At 38.3% G+C, this 10,410-nt stretch overlaps 1 protein-coding gene across 1 annotated transcript; it reads right to left on the bottom strand.

Moving 5' to 3' along the window:
• Window positions 1-5,758: 5,758 nt before the first annotated feature.
• LOC121321288 (protocadherin-8-like) lies at window positions 5,759-10,128 on the bottom strand. The gene is made up of 4 exons (XM_041260187.1): window positions 7,638-10,128; window positions 7,422-7,507; window positions 7,086-7,219; window positions 5,759-6,324 (listed from the first exon to the last, which is right to left on the bottom strand). The coding sequence occupies exons 1-4, from the start codon at window positions 10,017-10,019 to the stop codon at window positions 5,993-5,995; spliced, it is 2,934 nt and encodes a 977-aa protein (XP_041116121.1). The 5' UTR covers window positions 10,020-10,128; the 3' UTR covers window positions 5,759-5,992.
• Window positions 10,129-10,410: the final 282 nt, after the last annotated feature.

The following is a 10,410-nucleotide window of genomic DNA, read 5'->3' as shown; positions in this document are numbered from 1 at the left end:
GCAGCCTGGGGTTCATTCCGGGTTCTCCCAGTCCCATTCCTGCTGGAGCCTGGGGTTCATTCTGGGTTCTCCTAGTCCCATTCCTGCTGGAGCCTGTGGTTCACAGGGGTTCTGACAGTCAAATTCCTGCTGGAGCCTGGGGTTCACAACGGGTTCTGCCAGTCCTACTCTTGCTGGAGCCTGGGGTCCATTCCGGGTTCTGTCAGTCCCATTCCTGCTGCAGCCTGGGGTTCATTCTGGGTTCTGCCAGTCCCATTCCTGCTGCACCCTGGGGTTCATTCTGGGTTCTGTCAGTCCCATTCCTGCTGCAGCCTGGGGTTCATTCTGGGTTCTGCCAGTCCCATTCCTGCTGCACCCTGGGGGTCATTCTGGGTTCTGTCAGTCCCATTCCTGCTGCAGCCTGGAGTTCAGAGCAGGTCTATGCTGGTTGGCTATCACTCTGAAACCCCTCATGGTTATCTTTTCATTGTAAAGGGTAGTTCTTTTATTTTATTTAACTCCTCTCTTCTAACAAGAACCAGCACAGGTTTACAAACAGGTTATATATATTCATATGTTTTATGCTCAAAGAGCCAACTTCCTAACTTTTCGGTATGTTTAACACACATCAGTCAAGGGAAAGTGCGTTTTAAAAAAAACAAAGAACAGTGGTGGTATTTAGAGGCTTTAGATGTCATGGTAACTACATGATTTCTAGTTTAAATCTATTAACATGCCAGTGATGTCATTTACTACATAGTTACATATATATAGCGACCTACCCTCACACCTCCTCTCACACCTCCCCTCGCTCTTTGTTTGTTTGGGTGCCATTTCTTTCGTAAAAATCATAAATTCGCAAGAACTATATGGGTCTGCAGTGTTGAAAGATTTCAACCAAAAGCCCTTTGAGAGGAAGGATCGATCCCCAGAGGGTGTTCATGTTAACACGTGTGAAGACGGGAGGGGGCATTGTGCACTGGCCCGTTCACTAGCTTCTTTTAGTATGCTAATGATATCCTGTGATCTTCTTTAAATTTTTTTTCAAAAGGAATTATTATGGTCCATGTTAGGGTTCTCATATCACAGTCTCATAACTCAAATCTTTTCTCAGTAATTTCTTTATAAACCAGATTAAAAAAAGAGATAATATCTAATTAATATTAATGTTCTTTCTTTGAAAACCATATTGTTGAGAATATTACTGCTCAGGGTTGTCTTATTGTTCTGTATAAAGGGATGGATTCAAACACTAATGCATTTGAAGTGTGCTCAGGGCATTATTCAGTGGGACTCTGTATCTACCTCATGTTATTAAGTAGTCTGACTTCTAAACAATAAGAATTTTAAAATGTACCTACTTCTGTTTTCTCCATTTATCGGATTTGCTGAGTTTATATACAGGTGTTCATTAATGAACACTAGTTTATTTGTATACTTTATCAGTGGATATTTCTGAAGCCATTTGCATTAAGCAGATCTGTATTTTTAGATACAAAGCATACCATTTGCCTGAGCATTTTGCTTCAATCTTCACACCTTTTGTCTTGAACGGGGGTGGAGAGGGTGAAGAGTGGGGTGATACCAGGCATCAGGTGGCTGATTTATTTACATAAGGCAGGGAATAAATGAGAGACAAGCATCTCACACACTCAGACCAAAGAATTTGGTCATTTAGAAAGATCTTTCAATTACGAATTAATTAAACAAATAGAAATTACAATACAAGCAAGCGATGAAGGATCCCCACAACTATCAACCACTGCTCTGGTATATGCTCTGAGATATTTTGCTAGTATTTGTCATTATACTAGGCGACAGGGGGTTTGAAACAAATCCATTGAAGACAAATAGCTCACACAAAGATGCATCAGTATATTCTGGATCAACACTGGGAAATGGCCAAATTGCATGTTCTGAAGATGGAGAAAACTCAAAGTGCCTACCTGCAAATGAGAAGAGGGGACATTTAGAGACCAAGGTAATATTTTATTTAGCATCTATTCACAGGATTTTCTGACTAAATGTTCAAAATGTTCCTGGACAAAAACATGTTCAACTGATTTTGTTTTACTTCACTCGTTTTTTATGAAAACGGTCACAAAGTATTCTGTTTTTACCTTTCAGATTTGTATGCCAAATTCATCCCTCAATCAAAACCCTTTCCAATCAGTTTTGTCGTGGCAAGAACAAACCCGTTTCAAGCTCAGGTAAGTCCTGAAACTATGTTAAGCTCTTGTGTTTAAAGTGCAGCTTTTAGCACTACAGAAACACTAATATGTGATCACTTTGTTACCCCAAATTACCGTTTGGAACTTTATAGCAAATTATGAATTGTCCAGTATCACCTGACAACATTAAGAAATACCCAAGCATTTTTAAATGAGAAAAGCTACTTTATGTGACAAGATTCAGTTTATTTTACAAAACACCCTTTTCCTGTCCTTCAGCAAACAATATGAAAAATTCTGGCTTGTGAGGCTGGATTTTACAATAATCATATAGAGGGGTGACTAAGCATTGTATCATGTGATACCAAAATGGATATTACAGGGTTACATTTAAAGAACAATTTAGTACATATACCTTAAACATATTCTTGTACTGTTTTAGTGGCATTGCATCCACCGATCAGACGAGCGCAAAGGACAGTGGCAAAGGTGAGAGCGACTTCCACGACAGTGATTCTGAAATCAGCGGAGATGGGTTGAACGGAATCCTCACCACATTCACACCACTTAAAATGGTAGGTACTGGATTGCATTAGCACCAGATGATCACGCTGCTGCTTAAATAAATGTTCCCTTTTCATATAATATTTACAATTTGATGGACCCTATTCTAAAGGTCATATAATTTAAATATTTCTCCAACAGGTGAGAATTCAGATTTGTAGCTAAATTACTAAACTACTAAGATTAATAAAAAATAATTAATTAAACAGCCATAGTTTACGATACAGAACTGTCACATACGTCTTGTTTTATTTGTTTACGTGTTTATTTGTGAAATGTAAATTGTATGTACTACATTTATATTTTTTCTGATATATTAAATCCATGCGCTTTTTGTTTTAGATACATTTCACTCTATAAATGACAGAGTTCCCAACCTAGACTGCACCCTACCAATTCATGGACCTTCAAGCTCCAGGAACAGTTACAGAGTCACATACTGACACACACCTGTGTATAACCAAAGAAACACATTACTGAACAAAAGGCTTGACGCAGCCCATTCCCAGAACAGGGACAATACAAACCCAGCTTTATCACAACAACCGAGGAGAACTGACTTGTACTGATGTGCCTCAGCAAGAGAAGACACCTCTTCTAAAACCAACAGCTTTAACAGGGGCAGACATTTTAGAAAGAAGGGGAACTGTACAGAGATATTGTGTTATAGGTAACTTTGCCATTGTATATTGAACTTTTCGCAAATATTGATGCAAATATTCCCATATATTAAGTTTGTACATGCCAATACAACATTAAGTGTGTGTTTAATATACTATTCGAAACACATCATAAAATAATACTTACTGTATATAAAAAATGTATTCTTTATAATTGTTTTTTCACATTGTACAGTGAAGTCCAAAATAAATATTTTATTTAATATGTTTTTTATTTTTATTATTTGTGTCATAATTAAATGGTTTTATTAAAAAAAAAAAAAAAAAAAAAAAGATCAATATAAGTTACACGTGTGTGGAACGTATTTATGGATTGGAAAGTTATCTGAAATAAAGCAATTAGTGACCGGTTTTCATACTCTCGTCAGTATCTTCACACCACAACGTTCACTGGCCCTTGTTAAGTAGACAGCAATAGTTTAGTTCAATATGTTCATTGCTATTAGAAAACGATTGAGTGCGAACAGCCAATCAGCTTCCAGCTCTAGCGGGCTTCTATTTCACATAGGTGCCCGCTGGAACGTTGAAGTGCTTAACTGTGAATTGTGTTTTAAAATCAATCCGCGCACAAATACTGGTTTGTTCCCTTAACATTCTAACCTGCAACTAATCTGATACAAGGGAAATCGTGTCTGTGACAGGACATCATAATGAAGGTTCAATTCGCAGCTACTACAGCAAATCAACAGGGAAGACACGACTGGTCCGCAATTCTGTTATCGGCTGGATCCAAACAACACCCTCCCTCAAAACCAGCCAGTCAAACTGCCAACCCTGTTTCAGTTCTTACCGCACCAGCCAGTCCCCTCCCTGCCTGCTTGAATGAACCCATCGACGGGCTCTAGCGCAATAACAAACCTCGAACGTACAAAAATAGAACAGCGTTATTCAAGCAAAATAATGAACTTTTTTTTTTTTTTTTGTTATGTTTCTCAATCCAAGATTAGTACTCAGGGTGAAACCAGCGTATCAGATATTTCGTTTATATTTTTTAAAAATATATTTCACTTAGGGATGGATCATTTTAATGCAAGCAAGTTGAGACCCTATATTACCTAGTGTTGGGGAAATTGAATAAAACATATCAAGCCTAATTGCTTTAACCCAGAACTGTTTGGATGGAAGACCTTTTTTGTTGTTGCTGAAAGAGATTAAATACATTGTGAGATTTAAAGTCTATTTTATGTTTTCCTTCACCTTGTTGTGGTTTTGCATCATCTCATTTTGACTACAGAACAAAATCTCTTAATATGCCTGTACCGATTTCCTTAGACATGCTGATTTCTGCAGACAGGGGTTCTGTTCTATTGTTATGATCTAAACAGCTATGAACACCAAACTTACCAACTGACAAGTCATCCAAACACCCTACTTTCAGCCAGAAGTATGCAATCACTCAATTATGCTGTACAATGCAATCAGATAGGCACTCCTACAAGTGGCGTGCTGGTTACTGAACCAACAAATTTATCCATACAAATGTGAGGCAGATTTCAAAGCAACCATGGGCAATTTAATGAGGAACATTTTAGTTTTAAAAAAGCTACTTTTTAATTCAAGACAAAGGAGGCTAAATGACTGAACAAGCTTCAATTATGTTTGAAAATAAAAGAAAAGCTAGCACTATGTTTGTTAGTCACTCAAGGAGATTTACTGACCCACTTAATAACATTACTACATGTATAAAACAGCTTTATACATTTTAGGACAGCAATTGTAAATCTGATTTTGTTTAGGTAATTTGCCCATGGCTCCATTATGGAGGGGGAGCAATTTTCCCTGGGATTTGATCATAGGGGAAAATGTAAGTTTTTTAGTTAGCCCAGGTTTTGGGCTTCTTATATTTTTATCCTTGTGCATATGTGTTGTCAACAGTGCAGATACAAGAAGACATCAACAACTGTATCTTAACTTAAGCATTTGTTTATTTTACAGGTTTTCAAAGGTAACAGGATCAAATATGAACATAGGGTTAATTGTGCACACAAATGATGAGTTATTGAAATACGCTTTTGTTAATGAAACCAGCACCCGTCAGAAACTGTTTCATGATGATGACGATACTTTATTGAATTCATCAAGGCAGATGAATCACTGTGTTAACATGCACGTTTCGACTGTACGTTCAGTGATATGCATTGTGAATGAAGGTATGAACTAAGCCAATGACCCTTTGTGCAGTTTTACCCAGATCCCAGATTAATCTAGATCGTTGTTCAATGAACTTGCTTCCCATTTGCAATTTAAGTTGTAAAATTATAAACTGATACACAAACATTTTTTTAAAACATTCATTTATTTATAACACATCTTTCTAAAAAAAAAAACATATTAAGTTGTCTTCACAAAATCTAAATAGCGGTGAGCAAACAGAAGTTTTATAGAAAATTAAACAAACACTAAAAATGTTCTAATATGAAACGCATGATATATACATACACAATTCAGTATTGTATTTACAGATGTACAGTCTCTTCAAATAAATATGAACACACTTTATACCGGCCTGCAAGCAGAATGCTAATATTAGGGGAAACATTCTTGTTTTCTGTGTGACATTTTTGTATCTTGAAAAGTAAAGGATCTCTGTATTTCTTTTTAAAAAGAAGTGGCAACCTCAGATAATGCAGTGGGTTCTGGAAACTTCTGGCTGTCTTGTTGAGGCAAAATGTGGGTTGTTGCTCTTCGGTTATGGTGACAGAACTGGACTGGCAATGTGCCTGTTCTGGGAATGGCCTGTAGCAAGCCTTTGGTTTTGGGAATGTCTGTATGGTAATATGATGCTTTCCAGGCAGTCAGCTGGTTATATATGGGTGCATGGGAGTATGGAATTGAGTAACCATTGCCATAGGTTGAAGGTCCATTGGTTGAAACCATGCAGTTTGATGATTCAGAGTCAGGTAGTCTATTATCTGTTGGGTGAAATGTACCTAAAAAGATAAATAAATATGCATTGTAAATAAACCTGGTTATTTGCACAGAAGATTGGACATACAGTATAAAATACATTCAGTTTATTAGATTAGAGGTGGTGGTATTAGTAAACTATCTTATGGTAGTTTTACTAAGCTGTCTTATACAAGACCAACAAATCTGATCAGAGAATATGGATATCAGAGCAGCTTGTTTGTTGGAAGGAATAGGATAAATTCACATGATTAATAATATACAATTTTGACTGTAAATTACAAATGGTACACTATTGGCTACGAAAACTATATGATCTACATGAAAAACTTGCAATTTAGCATCAAAGTTTAGTGAAGTAAAGTGAACAAACAAACAAAAAAAAGAAAACAGGCCTATTGTATTTTTATGGTATTTTTTTATTTTAAGGTGAATTTACCATAGAAATAGTAGATCGTGTAGGTAAGACACACTGTATTATAGAGTAGGTAATATACACTGTGTTATAATGTAGGTAAGAAACACTGTGTTACAGTGTAGGTAAGACACACTGTATTACAGTTTAGGTAAGACACACTGTGTTATAGTGTAGGTAAGACACACTGTATTATAGTGTAGGTAAGACATATTGTGTTATAGTGTAGGCAAGACACACTGTGTTATAGAGTAGGTAAGACACACTGTGTTATAGTGTAGTAAGACACACTGTGTTATAGTGTAGGTAACACACACTGTGTTATAGTGTAGGGTAAGACACACTGTATTATAGTGGCACCGAACTTACCATTTTGGACTACATTGAAAGTGGTCTGTGTTTTGCTCGACCCGTCTCCGCTGGTATCAGAATCACTGTCATGGAAGTCGCTGTCTCCTTTGCCACTGTCCTTTGTGCTCAACTGATCAGTGTTTGGAATGCCACTAAAACAACAAGACAAGTGTAAGGTACTTGCATGATCAATACAAAAATAATGCAACTTCCTTTTGTCAAGTAATTTTAGATGGGAGAGATTTTCAAAGTTGGCAAAATGTGTATGTGAATATATTGCATGTGACAACATTATAAGAAATGGGCATAAGGATGGGAATGTATGTGACAGGTGTAAATTATTCAAGAATTTACCTGAGATTTAAACTGTACTTTTCATCTCGCCAAATGGAAACTGGTTTAAACTGTTTTTGACTGAAAGCGGTACTCGGTATAAACACCTGAAAGACAAAAAAATAAGCATTCATATAGTTTTAGGATCGCATTGGCCACCTGCACAACATTTGTCTTCAGCAAGTGTTTTAAGCACGAATTGAAATAAAAACACATCATAATGAATATAAATATTACCTTCGTCTCTGAATCTCCTCTGCTTTCCTTCTCATATAGGCATCTTGAGTCTTCTCCAATTTCAGAGTTTCCAACTCGGTCATTTACGATAGTTCTCGATCCAAAATATACAGATGCATCGTTTTGGGAGCTACTTAATGCCGCTGGATTTGTTTCAAAGTCCCTGTGTTTCATGTCTTTTTTGGTGTTGTAGTTTTGTAATGTTTGACTGTTTTTGCAGGTGACCGCAATAGCGACAATTGTGATCAGTAGCAAAGCGCAACCCCCGCCTAGCACAATGATAACTATTAATGAAATACCCCACTGCAGGGGCTCTTCGTCGCTTGATTGTAAAACAACCACTATCTGTTCGTCAAATTGAGACATTTCAGTTACAATGAAGTTAAGAGTAGCAGTGGATGACAGTACTGGTCTTCCATTATCGTTTACTGCAACAATGACTTTTACAGTGTCACCAGAGACAAAAGCTAGTCCCATTTTCAGAGATAATTCCCCCGTTTGTTTGTTTACGGTGAACAACTGTTGCTGATCTTGCAAAATTCTGTAGGACAGTTCAGAGTTCATCCCTTCGTCAGCATCCCGTGCCTTGATCTGCAGTGCAAGGTAACCAGCGGGCGCATTATTGGGCATGCGCACATCAACAGATCCATTTTGTAAAATAGGATACGTAATAAAAGGATAATTATCATTTTGATCCACTATTTTTACCCTGATCAGAGCAGTAGTTGACAGTTGTGGAGATCCTTCATCACTTGCTTGGATTGTAATTTCTATGTGTTTAATTAATTCGTAATTGAAAGATCTTACAGAATATATCGACCCCGAGACTGGGTCCACTGTGACAAAGGTAGACAGAGGAGCGCCTCCATATACTTCTGCATCGATCAGTTTGTAAGTGACTTTAGCATTGTGACCCAGATCCGGATCTCGTGCCACCACGGTGGTAATGTACGAGCCCGGAACATTATTCTCTAGAACCGAAACCTCGTAAACCGACTTGCTGAAAAAAGGCGCGTTGTCGTTTTCGTCGCTTATCCTGATGGTGTACTGTTTAATGGTTTTAAATGGAGCAGCCCCCAGGTCTTCAGCAATCACTGTGAGGTTGTATTCTGAAATCTTCTCTCGATCAAGGGCTGCTGTGGTGACAATCATGAAGCTGTCCCCGTAAGCTTCCTGCAGTTTGAAATGTTCGTGTCCTTGGAGGCTGCACTGTACATAGCCATTTGCACCCGAATCCCTGTCCGAGGTGCTGACCAGAGCGACAAAGCTGTCTTCCGCGGCACTTTCAGTTATATAGGCAACTCCTGCGCTGATAGATGTCATTGGTTTAATACTTATCTCAGGAGCGTTGTCATTTACATCTACAATGTCAACTATAACTTTACACACAGCTGGGACAGAGTTCAGCCCCAAATCGTATGCCTGGATATCCAGTTCGTAACTTTTCTTCGTCTCGTAATCCACGAGACCTTTTAGGCTTAAACGTCCCGACGAGGGTTCTATTTGAAAGACTTGTCGGATCTCTGCAGACACTTGATCATTAAAGCCATAAACAATGCCTCCATTTATACCCTCATCAAGGTCAACAGCGTTTAACTTGCACAGAAGAAACCCTACTGGAGCATCTTCATACACCTGCACTTTGAGCAGACTGTGATCAAACACTGGGCTGTTATCATTACAGTCAAGCACTTTGATCTGCACAGTTACAGAACCGGACCTTGCCGGGTTACCTCCGTCTGCAGCTGACAGCTGAAGCGTGTAAGAATCTTCCTTTTCTCTGTCCAGTCCTTTAGTCAGCACAAGCTCCGCATATTTAACCCCATCCTCCCTGCTGCGCACTTCAATACCGAAGTGACTGTTAAATGAAATGTAGTAGTTCTCGATGTAGTTGGGGCCCACATCCCGGTCAACAGCAATGTCTAATGGAAATCGAGTACCCACCGCAGCGCTCTCAGGCATCTCAATATAGCTTTCATTGTGTGGGAATTGCGGCGAGTTGTCATTAATGTCCTTGACTTCCACCTCCACATGAATTAGTTGAAACTTCTCTCTGGAAAAGGTGACCACGTCGAAGGAAATCAGACATTTAGGGGACTGTCCGCAGATGAGCTCCCTATCGATCCTTTGCCCGATGGTAAGCAGTCCGTCAGTCTCTCTCATTCGAATCAGAGAAGAGCTGGGCTGTTGCATGAAGCGAAAACTTGTGTGGGAGTCTTCCGCTGGGTTGATCTTCAAATCCTGCGCTAGGTTTCCGATCTCAGTTCCAGCAGCATCCTCTTCGTAGGCAATGTATTGTACTGTTTTACCATTCACTGCTACTGGGGTAAAAAATACCGTGAGTAGGCAGAAGAGATTACTTCTATTATAAATCATTGTCATCGTGTGTAGCAGTCCAAAAAAGAAATAACTAAATAGCTAAAGAATACAGGAAAGCGGTCTCAATCCAGCCTGTTTGTCTCTATATACAGTGCATCACAGCTAAACCTGCAGCGCCTGTCTCTTTTCAATGTGTGAAGTGCTTAGCGCTTCCTTTAGCTTTATGCCCTGGTTTATGCAAATGATCCAGCACACTGACCAATGATCATTGCGTTCATGACAAATGGTGTTTGCAAGATTTGAAGCAAACTGTTCGACACAAATGGTTAATCTGTCTTAATATATATATATATATATATATATATATATATATATATATATATATATATATATATATATATATATATATATATAATCTTACATAGTTTTTGGCGTGCGTGTGCAATGCATTTCT

This window comes from Polyodon spathula, chromosome 9, assembly GCF_017654505.1.
Source record: "Polyodon spathula isolate WHYD16114869_AA chromosome 9, ASM1765450v1, whole genome shotgun sequence".
In the NCBI taxonomy this organism is placed as follows: Eukaryota; Metazoa; Chordata; class Actinopteri; order Acipenseriformes; family Polyodontidae; genus Polyodon; species Polyodon spathula.
This window is presented reverse-complemented; position numbering and strand designations above follow the sequence as displayed.

What these genes read in the sequence shown, in the direction of transcription:
- LOC121321288 (XM_041260187.1), bottom strand. Translation starts at nt 10,019, where the DNA reads ATGACAATGATTTATAATAGAAGTAATCTCTTCTGCCTACTCACGGTA. An exon ending in GAGGAGATTCAGAGACGAAG is followed by an intron (nt 7,508 to 7,637) that starts GTAATATTTATA and finishes TTTGTCTTTCAG; the next exon opens with GTGTTTATACCGAGTACCGC. An exon ending in AAGTACAGTTTAAATCTCAG is followed by an intron (nt 7,220 to 7,421) that starts GTAAATTCTTGA and finishes TTGTTGTTTTAG; the next exon opens with TGGCATTCCAAACACTGATC.